The sequence below is a fragment of the Acanthaster planci genome, linkage group LG01 (assembly GCF_054643075.1).
Source record: "Acanthaster planci isolate LZ-2023a linkage group LG01, COTS_SCS, whole genome shotgun sequence".
NCBI classification, from domain to species: Eukaryota; Metazoa; Echinodermata; class Asteroidea; order Valvatida; family Acanthasteridae; genus Acanthaster; species Acanthaster planci.
This window is the reverse complement of record NC_141777.1, coordinates 25,773,705-25,788,738: the sequence shown is the minus strand read 5'-3', so window position 1 is coordinate 25,788,738 and position 15,034 is coordinate 25,773,705. Positions and strand designations below refer to the sequence as shown.

Below are 15,034 nucleotides of genomic sequence, written 5' to 3'. Positions count from 1 at the left end.
CAGCACGGGTGTCTGCGTTGGTAAGGGATTAGCATTTCCAATTCAATTAAGGAATATGATTTGTTTCCATGGTAAGGGATGGGTAGGGCTGGTATTGCCATCACACTGCGACTGTAGATGATGAATCTTTTAATGCCTCCGACTGCAAACAAGGTTGTTTACTGAGGACGGGCTGTTTTCCAGAGAGGTTGCTAGGCAACTTCTCTTCTTCTCTGTTAACCTCTGCCAGCACCGGTCCTCCAGAAAAACAAGAGCAGAAAACTCTTGGCCCACTCATGGACCAGAATGTCACATGCTTATCTCACAGATCTGTATCTGAAACTTGGCTTCCACAGCTCTGACCGGTGTCTACTGTCAGTGTGCCTCCACAACTTTCTAATGGAGTAAAGACCTAGGCCTAGCTGTAGATAACAGATTTAGATGCAGGCAATAACCATTTTCACATTGGACTTTTCCTAGTAAAACATACAGAAACTGTTGTCAATTTGACAAAATTGAATCCAATGCAGACGGCCAGTAAACTGTCAAAAGTGTTAAGTATTGATCATCGGTTGTAAGTTTTACCTTCTGCAGCAGAAATTTTACAGAGCCAACTCAGTCGTGAAAGAATAACTATACATGGGGACGGTCACTGTAATGTAAAACTGACATTTTGATCCCGATATCAATTTGCAGGTCAATTGGTTGTGACCTCTGTTGTTTCCCAAGTATGTGCCCGTACAGTACCATCATGACCCGCATATCCATAAATATTCTCTTTAGATCTGTTTATATCTGTCCATCCAACAGTGCATTCAGTGTCAATTACAGGATGATCATGAGTGAAGAAGACAATGAAGAAATATTCAGGTACACAGGTGGGAAGGAAACCCTGGATAAATGTTTAGGGGAAACCCACAGACTCAGGTGGGGACTGAAAAGGTGCCAACTGCTGAGCCCAACTTCAACTGTTTGTTGATTTGTGGTAATGTAATATCCATCGATAAGATGGAGAATATCTGGGAAATGGTACTGAGATCCTTTTCGAATCAGTCGAGTGGGATGATCACTTGTGTCTCACAGCTCTCAGACCAGTAACGATGAGAACAGCTTGACTGAAAGATGGAGATGCTGAGTGGGAAGTCCTCTGACAGGTTTTTGGTTCTTAACTTCGTAGTGACTGAAATGTATGAAGTGGAATGAATCATGCACTTTCCTGCGGCCACATCCAACGTAAGATAAGGTTATTCGGAGGGTGCCCTTGTGAGATTCTAAAAGAATATGCCACTGCATGGTCACGGACTTTCCATGGGTCTGAGTAATCAGCATGTGGACATACAGAAGAGCAACCACAGCGGAATGTTAACAAGCAGTTGCGGTGACTTTTTATACTTTTTAGCACAGGCCGATGCGGCTTTTCATAGTAGTGTGATGAATACACAGGTTGAAGACCGACATGTTTGGGGAGGGAGAGTAGGTAGCTTATCAAGATTGATTAGGCTGGCAACTGATGTCATGTGAAGTAACCCAAAACATGAGATCAACTAATCTAATGAAGATTGCAATGCGATGTTAAAACTTGTACTACAAATATGTGGGTTTTTTTTCTGATGTTCTTTTATTACACTAAAAAAAACAACCAAATAACCATTTTTAACCAAGAAAACTCACAATCTATTAAAATTTTTGGACTAAGGTCATGCAAAATGGAGACAGACTTCCAATGGCAGCATACAAGAAGCAATTGGGTTGAAGTTGTCAAAACAGCCATTGAAATCCAGTCCTTGGTCCCACCAATCTCACGCGCCACCTAAACTTACGCAATTGGTTTTCTAGCTCACCAAAGAGAGAGAGAGAGAGTGCGAAAAATAAAAATAAAGAAAAGTGGGGAGCTTGTCATCGCAGTGTTCTGCTACGGTTGATCTGTGGATATGCAACTCTCTTAATCCCAGTGTAAGGAGGTCCTTGCTGGGAACAGGTCTCCTGGGTTTACCACTATGCTGTGGGCTGGAGCGATGGGACCCGAAAGATATTTCAAACTAATTGAATGATGAAAGCTGTGCTACAGCTTTAGGATGAAGGGTCCCCAACAAACACCATTTCCTCTCTCCTTCCGTTTTTTCTCGGTTCACATGTAGCTATACTGATCACTACTGAGAATTGATGCCCAAACATCAGTATCTATCTACAGCGCTTCGTAGCTGCTTGGCAGGATTACTGATAACTGTATCAATGTGTTCCCTGTCCCAGATACGGATCCTCTATCATGTCATTGACAGACGTGGGGGGAGATGCAAACTGAGAGTAAACTGGTTCAAATCTGGGGAAAAAAAAAAATTGGGCCATGGAATCTAAACCAGAAAGAACAAAATGACAATGCCCTTTTTCATTTGTCAGTTAAAGCAAAATTGGGGAACAAGAATTTGAAAAGTGTGCTCTTGTAATAAAAGTAAGCATCTATATTTCTTCTGCATGGGTTTAGTGGTGGAACAGAAAATTACTACATTGTACATTCAAGTGGTAAACATGAATATTCAGCAGGTTGTTTGTGACTCAAAACACTACTGTCAACTCCTCACTGCTTAGACTGGGCTGCAACATGGATGGAAAAGTTTATAAGATAACGAAAGACCAACTGAGGTCACCTGAGGGTCAACTGGGTGAATGGAGGTCAAAGGCAGAGAAGCTGTGGCCTGAGAGAGTCGGTGACGAGATGAGACCTCTCCAAATTTTGGGGAGTATATTCTGACAGCTGGCCTGACTGGCAAAAATTGTGATGTATCAAAGATAACAAATGGGCCAATGGTCCAAGGTTTCCAAGTGTTGGGTGCAACTCAACACCTCAAACACTTCTTCATAAGGAGCCAAAAGTAGAGGTGACAGGGTGTGGAGGAATGGGGGAAGGGGTGGCTGGTAAGGGAACTTGACCAAGTTATTCTGGGGGTCAAAGGGGGGGACAAGCGAGGTGGGACCACAGGGGACCTGGGTGAGGCACTCCAGGGAGTTTCTGATGCAGGTCATCCGTCACTGCACAAAACGACAGTGGAAATGATCACTTAGAAGTTGACACTGAAAGTAGAAGGGCAGGAAATGGTCATGCAAAGTAATAGCGTACTGCATCATGACCAAGCATGCACGCGGGAGTGCACATCCGCAAAATGATACAAGTGTGGACACTGCCATTGAGGGCCTTATCAGCAACAAGTAGCGCAAAAGGTTTTTCCACAACAAAACCAAAATGAAAATAACAAACCAAATTGCTCAATTCACAATGTAGTGCCAAGCATTCCCCAAGAATTAAGAGTTATGTTTGAGCTTACATGTACTCATCAGACTAGATGAGGGTTTGATTCCATAAAATGACACATACAAATGGCATTTTTGTGCTAATAAGAGAGCTCTTTGAAGGAAACCGTCAGTGGCCTTTTATCTCAAAGAAAAACCTTTGACCACAAAAGCAACACTCTTGACTTGGCAGAGCATTTCTAATGGCTGGCATCCTTTCTTCACCAGTTCTGCAGTGAAATCTCTCCTGTTAGCCCGACCACGATGTGTTTCATCTCCAAATGGCAGATATCCTTTCCCAAAACCACTCAAGCCCGGCTGGAATTTTTCCTTTCGGACTGTTTCCCAAAAGGGCCACTCCTACGTTGATAACTTGCAGCTGAGCTGGCTGGCCGTGGAGATAACAGGATGAGGTCTGCCGAAATATATAAAGGATGTCCTACTTTTTTTTTTCTTCTGCCTGTCCCTTTCTCTCTTTAAATGATCATGATGATTGAAACCTACGGCCAAAAGCATGCAGGATACCGGCTACACACAGAGTGTCATTAACATGTACTGGTCATACAAGTATGGTTGCCATGTCACGTAGACCCCCGGAGAATAAATTGCATGACGTTTGATTTCGGCACCGATACATATGGGGGGGGTTCAAAGGAGAGGTCTCTATCCCCATCCCTTTGACAGATGATTCGGTAATGACAGATGAGTTCATAGACTCATTTCCATCACGAATGTCAAATTAAATGTTTCATACCCCCCCCCGGTCATCTTCATTAGTGCCAATGGACAGTTGATGAGGCTTACAACGGTCTCAGTCGTGTACCGCTGGGGCTAGTAGTTGAATTCAATCCAGACACACAGTGTTATCTCAGCACCTGACAGACATTCTTCAGCCATTCAGATTAGTTACCTTGCTTCAACTCTCCTCAAAATGTTTTTACATCCCACAGCAGGAAAGTTAAAGATGGTCTGCATGGACTGATTCAAATATCAATATTTTCTTAAAATGGCTTCTTTTGCCCTGACACCCATTGGAGTAACCATGAACCACAAAGCCAGCATGTGAGCTGTCGTAAGGCCGAGCTGATATGGCATACCATAGGCACGTGAACTAACGTTGCAGCATGACTTTGGTAGTGCTTCATTACTGGAAGCATGCTATGTTGGAACACTTGAGGTGGCTCTGTTGCCATTATGAATTTCTAGCATTAAAAGCTCATAAATATAAATGTGCAACTATCTCTCCACTTGCTGAAATTTTTTATAGCAAAAAACGAATTTAAAGTAAAACCCTAACTGGCACCAAATACTTTCTTTCTGTTCTTCCCAAAATGGTGTCAGTTAGGTGAAAATTTAAGTTAAAGTGCTAATCCCTGTCTGGAGAAAGTCAAAGCCATTTGCATCACAAATAATAGAAACGCGTCTTAAACAATTCATTTTTTTATATCACAGTAGCACTCAGTATTTCTTAAATCCTTGAGATACAATTTACATTGTCTAAAGTGATATGCAAAAAAAAGTGCATAGCTTCCTCACAATAAAGTTGCCCCTGAGATGCAACTTTGACAGACTAGGTTCTTTTGAAACCTTTCTGGTTTGATTTAGTTTTGGATTCTGAAGGGTTGAGAAAGAGGAGCTCTGCAGCAATTGCTGTACAGCAGCTTGATGCCCCTGAGAGCTGAAGAATGTTCTGCTTGTTTTAAAAGTTCAGATTTTGAAGAGCCAAGACAGCTCTGAATAAAAAAATGTCAGGGACAGAGGGTTAGGTTAGGTACAAACATCTCTGTTTTATACATTACGTTACAGTGGGTGATACCAAAGTAACTAAATAAGATGCCTTTGTTTAAGCAAAGGCAAAAGAAACAATTTCCACTTATTGGGGTACTTAAAGTACTTATTGGGGTACTTAAAGTACTTATTGGGGTACTTACAGTTTATTGATTTGGTACCAATGCCAGAAACAACTTCCACTTATTGGGGTACTTAAAGTTTATTAATTCGTACCAATGCCTGGCTTTACTCTGATGAGGTCACAAGGTTTCCCTCTTGGCTGATGTTGAAGTCTTTAAACTATACACAGTACCAATGCAACCAATCCCTGAACCAGACCAGCAAGTCAAGGACCAGAACTGGACAACTTAGCCCAATTCAGAATCATCCCAATTTAGGACAGGCACCTAATAGGGAACTCGCTTTTTCTGGGTAGGGGAACTTCATTCTGTGGAAACAGGATGGGGTTACCAATTGTCTTTCAGAGTAATGTCCCCAGATGCACTTTCACCAAGGAACGGAATCAAAAATACAGAAACCGCTCGCACGCGTTCCCTTACGTTCTGCGTGCCCTCCCATTCACCCCCGTTCCGAAGAGCACTTTGGAACACGTTCCAGCCCATTCCCTTGCATGAGTGATTCAGAGAGTATTGTTATGTTAATTGCTGTTCCTGTGCATGCGAGAAAGGCAGCGTCACAACAAAGATGGGAAGAACATGCATACAAGCTGTTCCGGAGTCTGTTGGCAAAATGAGTGTTGACAGTGTTTGGTCCAAGAAGATTTTATTCCTCTTACAAACACTTATGCTGACCCTTTGATGTACCAACTTCTTACATTTTATACATTCTTGCTCAAATTTCCAGGTTTTAATAGAAAACAGCTGAGGAAGGAAGAATGAATATTTTGGGAAGGTTGGGTGCTCGAAATAAAAAATCTGCGGGGTCGTGCAAGAAAAAAACCCCTCATGGTCCAGGTTTGGATAGAAAAATGCCGAGGAGGAAAGTATTAATATATTTTAATGGGTTGGGTGCTCAGAATAAGGAAAAAATGTGCACTGGTACAGGAAAAAAATATAAAACACATGTGGTCTTGGTTTGGACAGAAAATAAATGCTGAGGAGGAAAGAATTAATATATTTTGATGGGTTGGGATGGATGCTCTGTATAAAAAATGCAGTAGTGCCGGAAAAAATAAAAACCACAAGTGGTCTAGGTGTGGATAGAAAAGAAATGCTGAGGAGGGAACAATTTATATTTTTGGTGGGTTGGGTGCTCTGAATAAAAAAATTGGGCGATTGTGTAAGTGAAAAATTACTGAACATGGTCTAGGTTAGGATAGAAAATACCAAGGAGGGAAGTACTCATATATTTGGCAGGTTGGGTGCCAGGAAAAGAAATGCCGAGGAAGAAAGAATTATGTATTTTGGCAGAGTGGGTGCTCCAAATAAAAAATACCGAGATGCCGGGAATAATTAAAAACCACACTGTGTTCTAAGTTTTGATAGAAAATGCCAAGGAGGGAATAATTAATATTTTAACTACGAAAACAAAAGCCACCTGTGGTCCACAGTTTCAATAAAGAAATGCCAAGGCGAACTGTCAATCAGAAAGAGCAACCAAGTCTGCTGGAACAATGGTAATACATGACCGTTGGTCAGCTGTCCATCTTTGGTTGGATGAAAGCTCCTCAGAGACTTTATTTGGAATACTCTCCTGATTTTATTCCCTCGCAACATTTATTTTTGTCTTGGTCTGAACAACAACGAATGGTCAGTGAATTATTCTCATGCATAAAACGGGTCTTACATAGATACCTTTTTTTGAAATTTGCTTTTGAAATTTCCATGACAGTAAGGGTCGGGTGTATAAATGTTTTAATGAAAAAAATAAAATGCGTTTAGAGATTTTCCTAGACATTTAAACGGAACTACCTGTTGAAAGTTTCACAATGTTCAATTGACGCAATCTGGGTCGACAGATTTCGTGCACTGTGATTGGCCAACGTGTTGCAAACTCTTAGAGGCGCACTATTGTGAATCGCCCGTATTAATGAGATGATTCTTTGCAAGCAAAGTAGCCATTGGTAGGATTGTTACACTTGCAGAGTCCCAGAGTTAATCCCGTTGCCAAGAAACAGTATTACCAGGAGAAATCCTGGGCCCCCTCAAGCATGCTGCCTGGACGCTGCCTGGCTGCTAGCCAGGCTTTGTTGTACAGCCCTGGATAAATTAAATAATGTTCCTTCACGTCCTTCTCTTGACATTAATTTATGGCAAATAGACCGACAAACAGACCATGACGGGTTGTTGTAGAGGAACGTGAGGGAACGGGAGGGCCGTTCACTGCATGCAAAGTGGAGATTCATGTAGCTTGAACAAAAGAATGTGTTCTTGGTATTCGCACACGTGTAAACGGTCAATGTATTTTTGATTCCATGCCCAGTGCATAACATAGAATTTCCAAGGCTTGTTCAACGCAGGAAATATTTCCAAGTATGCTAAATTATCTCACACTTGAGTATCTTGAGATACAGATGCTTTCAAGGGATTGAAAACACCAGACAGAAACTCATAATCAGGCTCCTTTCTATCAGGTATTCAACTCAGTAAATTTTTTTTCAGGGGGGGTTATTTTACAGAGCAGGGCTTGATTATGTAAAGCTGCTGAACAATGTTGCTCAGCAAATTTCTGCTAGTGGAAAGTGTTGAAATCCATTCGCAAAAGATACATTATGCAACAGTTTGCCTGGTGACCTGTTTTCACTAAGCAGATATTTTCTTTGCTTACAAAAACTCCGCGCTTACAAACTGTATGAGATTTGGACCCAGGTGATATTCTGTTGCTTACACCAACAAGCTTAGAGGAAAATCTATAGAAGTAAATGCTGTTTAGTCCAACTTGCCCGACTCAAGTCTTACCTTTGAAGGAGAACCCATACGCTGCATAGGCTGCGGCTGTTCCTGCGACCGCACCTGCCCTGGCTCCAGCAATGGCCGCTGCCCCTGTGCCCTTGCGCACCCTGCCGGGCCTGGCTTGGATCCTCTTGGTGCCTGGCGAGGGGGTTGTCTTGCCTCCCCGAGACGGGCCTCGCTTCCCTGAGCCTGGCTGGTGGGACCTGGCAGAATCTGATGATTGAAAGAAATGATAATTCAGGGTCAATTCTGAGTTCTAGTTCCCTGGAAAGCTGCAAAGTCTCATCCTCTGCGCTCGCTGCATCCTCACCTTGTGTGACCCAACTTACAAAGTGATGCACAAGTCACAGTGACAAAAGAATGTAAAGAGTGATGATGAAAAATAAAAAAAGGACAATAAGATAGGAAGCTTTTGTTTTAGTTTATTTGAACAGTTTGTGACTTGAATTCAGACAAGGTCTTGTGATGGAAGTCAGGTGTTTTGACTGCAACAATGAGCCTTCTTTCCCTTCACTTGCTCATGCTGCTCAGGAAGATGGTGCAATCTCTGTGCTCAGCCCAAAGTAAGGTGATGGGAGGAAGGGTTAAATCCGTGAAAGTCCAAAGTCTAGAAAATGCTGCACTGTGTGGGTGAGGATTCCGCCACAATACAGTTTCCATCCATTCCCTATTATTTTAGGATTTAAAACTCTACAGGAAAGGTCAAAAAAGGCCCCTCCCAACAGAATCAGTTAAATACAAAGCAAGTCCATTGATTACATTTTTCTACCAAAAGGGACATCATTTCAAGTAGACTTCACACTTGCTTTGACCGTAACGTAAACTACACGTACATGTAAATGGGAAAACGCCACAGCTACATTCTATTCCTATGCAAGCAAATTCCCTAGTGAATGGCAGCTTGTCTCTGCATAAAACAGAACACCTGAAGCACTAGACTCTTTGGAGCCCAGACAGGCATTTATCGTCTGTTCCGCAGGCCTACCGCTATTACCGGACTGATTAACTAATCAACTAATGACAGGTGGTAGTTCTTCAGGACTTATCGGGTGATAAGAATTGTAATTCCAGGGGCTCAAAGGGTAGAAACTCTGTGGCTGTAAGCATATGGTGGTAATACTAAGAATGTTTATTTTGAAAGAAAAACACTTAACATCAGTACAATCAACTCCTGCCCTCTGAAATCTTTCAAACTCCACAGTGATGTCTCGGAGGATTCTTTAGGATTCAAGAGGCACATGTTCCTGGCCAAGCCGCGGGTCACAATGAGCTTGATCTACCACAGCAGAAATTCTTAAGGACAAACTATGCTGATCACTCAAGTACACGAGGGAACTGTAAATCACCTAGATCACTGTGTGAATGAGCATTTTATGGATATCTACCCCTTGGGAAGTTAATGTCAGGGATGTTTCTTGAATGTGGGTTGAGATATCTCTGGTATGTTAACATGTATACAAGCCAACTTAAGGTAGCGTCCAAATTCACACGCATGTGAGTCTGTGTGTACAAGCTGTGACTGCAGTTTGAAAAAAGACAAACTTGAGGAAACCACTGGCCAGTGGCTTGCCATTTTCTGGTTAATTCAACAGTGCATGAAGCACGTCGCAGACCATCCGAGTACGTCAACACTCGGGTGCGGGTTCAGTGCCATTAGCACAATCATACACCAACTCACATGCAACGAACATGTTCAAAGTGATGTGACATCAGGCGGCTTTGTTCTCCAACGACCTTCCCTGTTTGAAATACTAAACTGCTTATTATGTACATGTATTTGAATATTGAATGAATATTCAAATCAAGGCCTCTATAAGCCAGTGAAGTTTTCACATTCCATCAGGGAAACAGCAACGTACATGTACCATATCCGAGAGAATCCATAAACAGGAGCCTTTAGTGACAAAGTTAGGGCATAAAGCCCTCAGAGGACACCAAACACTGTGGTTTCAAAGATGGGCTCCATTATCTAAATACATGGCTGCTGCAAATTCAACAAGGCACATTACCGTCCAGTTCAATGTCTGCAGACTGTTCATCAGCGATGACAAGCCCGTCGTTGCTGTTCTCGTCAACGGAGACTGGGGTGTAACTCTGGGCCTGACGCTGCGTCTCGCTACCCACGGACACCTACAGAGAATGAATACAACAACTATCAGTCAGTCATGCATTTCTCATTGCCTCTCTTCAACTAATGAATGAATGACCGTGAGACATCTGTTTGCAGAGAGCATATGCGCTCTAAACATGGCTAAATACTACACAAGACTGCTTTTTGGCTGAAAAAGGAAGTTCAACGGCAAAATTATCAAAGGGCTCACACTTAATTACAACTTCTTCAAATGAAATCTCCCTCTTGAAAACTAGTCATAGGAAACTGTTCATATTAGTTGCTTTTAATACAATCTCTATACATGAAAGATTTTTTTCCCCCCACACACACACGCAAGTGTGTATTTGCCTGCAACTGGGGACCCCCTATTGTTCCTTTTTTGTTTGTACTTTTTTAGAAGACCACCCATATGTTTTGTACACAGTTGTCAATCGGGGACCCTCTGTCAATCGGGGACCTTATTGTCCTCTATTGTTCAAGGTCCCCAATTGAATGCAGAAACAAACTCACACACACCAAAAACCAAAAAGGGCATGAAATGAAAATGACAAAGATTGTAAAATACAGCCCATTCTTTTGCAGGCTCGAGAAAATTCATAGTCTATAAATGGGAACTGCCCAGTGCATTATCAATGGAGAAGTTCATTTTTGAACAGAGCTTGTGTTGAATGGTGCTCTTCAGCTAAAAAGTCATGAAAAGCTTGAACTGACACAATCACATAACAAAAGATGCATGGAAGGTGAAACGGACCACAGTATGAACACGAAATCTGACAAAGAAAAACATTCAAGGCCTCATTTTCAGCACTGAAAACAACGAAAGAAGACCTTGACCTCAAATAAATGATTTGTTTTTAGAAAATTAGCAGAGGGAAAATAACTACCCCAATTCATAAACTGCAGTATGCAACAAAAATGGCGGGGATGACAGTGCCATTGGGAATACTTAGTTTGCATGCTTACAGCATACGTGTGAGGTCTGTGTGCCTATTACGGTGTATCTCCCACACAAGATGCGTAACAAACAGTGGGGCTTATCCTATGACAACCAAGAACAGAGCCAAGCCTTTGCCAAAAATTGTGTAACCAAGGCAATGATGCACGCCTAGAATTTCCTGGCTGATTAATACCATCCCCACCAAGCTCAGGCACTGAGGATATTAAAAGAAAAAAATGTGCATCATTAACCGGAAGTCGGGGGAGACTGACACCGACTACTGAGTGCTCCCAAACGGCCAGAATGACATACAAAAACAGATAACTGGACACAAAGAAGTTAAAACCAGAAATGAACTGGTCGTTAACGGGGAATTTGGATAGTAAACTTCGGCTGGGGAATTTCCTTGAAGTCTGATGCATCACAGGCCTTGCCGTTGCCTGGAAGCCGCATCGAGACGGGGAACGCGAGGCAATTAGCTGGGAAACTGGCCACATCGCAGAGGAGATTGTCGGCAGACATCTGAGGTAATGGTGTTTGCAGACAGCTCAGTCGGTGCAATATCTGTTATTTTATTCTCACGTTCCTGCCTAGCGACCGGTGGACAGCACTCGACACAATGGGGAATGTCTGATTAAAAAGGAACCTTACAAGTTTGTCAAGTTCTCTCAAAAAGCCACCGACTGTTAATTCCACGAAAAAAAAAAATGAAATGAACCTTTGACAAAATAGTTGGTAGGGAAAAAGGATCTTGTGCAATATGGGGTAAACTGATCCAAATGGAACACCTGCTATGAGAATGTTCATGTTTTTGAATAGGATACTGTCTGGACATTTCAGGAACTCCTTATAAGCCACTGACGATCTCTGGCACCTGTGATATTATGTGGACACCAAGCAGGCGTCCTCTGGAGCTCACCAGCAAAGACAAAGTGGACAGAGGAGAACATGGCAAAAGACGGTAAAACCTTGGCAGAATGGATTGCCGCAATTTGCGTGGGTTAGGGCGTCTCACAGTCACAAACAAGTCAATACACAGCGACACAAGAACACGACCCATTACTCAATTAAAAGACACTGCGTGTCTCATCAACATCCATTCCCCAATTCAGACACAATCTGAAAACGGCCTTGTGGAGCTATCTGGCGGTAGATTTTGCACGGCAAAAAAGCAGGACAGAGAACCAGCAACTGGCAATGTGCATCGTATAACAAAGTGGCTTGCCACCAATCTTTCACAGAAAATAGTCAGACCGCTCAGCCATGCTAGCTACAAAAAAGACGCGGCACAGAAGTACCGAGCCAATAAAATCCATCCACTCATTACTGCAGGATTTTGAAGGATTCTGGGGGAGGGAGGCAGCCGTTCCACCGTTACTTTACATGGGGGCTTGATGTCTCCTGAAAATTGAAGTCCCACCAGGGGGGAGATTGGAGGAAAATGAAATATCCACAAAATAATCGATAGGGTCTTGATCTGTGTTTGCCAAAGGGTACTCCTTAGAGTAACCCATTTCCTGTGTTCTTTAGATGAACTTTCATATGTAAAACCACTTTTTTGTAAACTTAAAATTTTCCAGATTCTAAAAGAGACTGTTTGAGAAGTCCTGCCATCAGGCAAATCCTGATGAAAGCAATCCTGAAATCAGGAAATCCTGACAAATTTCACCCTTTGCCACAAATTTGGCATTGGTTTCCTGCATGTTGGAGGACTTGGTATTGGGAGAGGTTTCTGGCCAAACTCATGTGGGACTAGGGGGATGCCATTATTGCCACGCCCTAGATGCTCTTCTACAGGTCTGGCGATTCTCAGCACAGAACCCATTCTGTGAAGTAATTCTCATTAGACCAGTTTCCTGAAGATTTCTGCTTGGAAATTTTTGCTGAGCAGCATTTTCTTTTTAAAACCTTCACGGGTCCTTCAATCTACTCAGTGTCAAATTTCACAGAACTACAGAAAGCAGATAACAATGCTTAGAAAGATATTTTACTTAGCAAAAAAAAACCCAAAAAAATTGCAGAAAATTAAACACAAACAATTCCCTTTGACTGACACTGGTAACATGCTAAAGCAAGTCCTTACTGCACTTAGCATATTTCGATGTGGAGTATCAACTTCAAATTAGACTAAGCAAAAACACGGTGTCAACTCCACATGAACAATGAGTGAGGAAGCCCAAAGACTTTAATATGGGTAAATCAAACCCTTAATGAAAGGCTCCAAGCCTCCTTTAGGGTTCTGATATCAATGTCCACTCCAAAACTGTTCAGGAGTTATGAAGTCATATCATTTCAATGGCCAAAGGTACTTTTACCAATGGTCCATCCTACAAATGCTCTTGGGTGCAGGGTGCCCTACTGCACTATTAAATTGAGGTCCTGTGTGTATGGGACTACATTCAATTCAATTCAATTTTGCACATTTATATGACCACAAAGCTACATCCAACAAATACTGAACATCTACTACACACTTGGGGCCAATTTCACAGAGCTGCTTAAGCACAAAATTTGCTTAAGCGCGAGAAACCTTGCTTGATGAATCAGGTAACCAGCCAAAACTCCATGTGATGTGTACTGTTTTGGGATCCTATTTAGCTGTCTTTTGATTAGCATGACAATCAAAGTTTTAACTGGTAACCTTTGTTTTTTTAAGCAAGGTTTTTTTCATGCTTAAGCAGCTCTATGAAATTGGCCCAGCTGGTTTAGGGTACAAATTTGAGCACCTTTTTAAGCTTTTCATACTAAATAAAATTAAACAAGCAAGCAGCCCCTTTAAAACCCCTGCCATCCAGGAAAATAATTAACAATTGATTATTCTACCCCACTTTCACTGTCTGCTGGATTCACCAGCGAGATAACGCATTTTAATTACATTTGGAGTTATGTGAGGCACTGAGATGTAAATAAGCTAAGGTATTATTTTCAGCTTTAAAAGAATGAAAAAAAAAAAAAAAGCCATGGTAATTGACTGGCCTCTTTGTAATGATTAATGATGTCAAATGAAACAGACAGATTGATCCTTGGTGTCGGCACAAGGCTGGTTTGAAAAGCAACTTACTCAGCGGGGGGAGGGGGGGAAATCTTGGGAATGGAATTATTTCACTGCATTGCTCGCCCCACACACCTTAAAATTTGTAGGACAAATTTGTTTCCTTCAAGGAAAGCATGACTGTTTTACTCTTCAAACTGAAACACTGTTTCACTAAGCTTGAATAAAGTATGAAATAACAAGATCAACATCAATGCGTCAAGCTGATGAGTTGACAGGCTTGATTGGACAATACCCTGTCATGTGACTTGCAGGCTCCATGCTGTAGTGCAACTTGTTATACTCACAGTAACAGTTTTTATATGGCGCCTTTAACTAACTTAGATTGAAACACTTTCCCTCCTTATTACCCCTGCCCGCTGAGCCTATGAAACATTCCAAATACCGGTACCATCTCAGCTCCCTAGGGAGTATACAGCTCCATGCCGCCATTCTTAACCAATGCTTTTAACGACAGGAAAAACTGCCCCAGGAATTACATTTCATCCTAAATGAAGATTCTCCAGAAAAATCAATGTATAGATTTGGCCATTGATCCAACTGAAAATGACAATTAGACTGAGTAATTTGCCAGTCTGTATGCCTTAATTAACATGCATGTGTTAAAGCATATTGACAAGTGAATAACCCTGCTGCCATGGTTGTGGTCTAAACTTTTGTCAGACGTGGCTCTAACCTAAGGCAAATCAGTCGTGCCATCATTCACAGCCATCATCAAAGAAGGGGGAATTTTCTTGGCACCATCTTGAATTATACAAAGGCCACTATCTCCATCACCTTGGTTTAGACCTTGGTAGTCCATTTTAATGGTCCCAACTGTGATTTCAAGGCAGGTGTCCATTTGAAACAAAACACTGCCACAGCCTTTCAGGAGCAAAATCTCATGCCCAATTGCTAATCTCTCTGCATTAACAATGGGAGAATATCAACCTGCATGTACATGTATATGGGTAACATACATGTACACATGTGCAGTTCTACAGTCA

The 15,034-nt window shown here is 42.0% G+C and overlaps 2 protein-coding genes across 3 annotated transcripts in view; both read right to left on the bottom strand.

Moving 5' to 3' along the window:
* The window catches only part of ino80 (INO80 complex ATPase subunit), a 213,158-nt gene that overhangs the window by 62,517 nt on the left and 135,607 nt on the right, over nt 1–15,034 (bottom strand). The window lies entirely within an intron of this gene.
* Nucleotides 1–15,034, bottom strand: part of LOC147800600 (chromatin-remodeling ATPase INO80-like) — a 119,163-nt gene that overhangs the window by 86,367 nt on the left and 17,762 nt on the right. Inside the window, exons 5-6 of the mRNA XM_087135258.1 lie at nt 9,956–10,076; nt 7,953–8,159 (exon numbers count right to left, since the gene is read on the bottom strand). Of these exons, the coding sequence (XP_086991384.1) occupies nt 7,953–8,159; nt 9,956–10,076 (328 nt within the window). The remainder of the gene's footprint in view (nt 1–7,952; nt 8,160–9,955; nt 10,077–15,034) is intronic.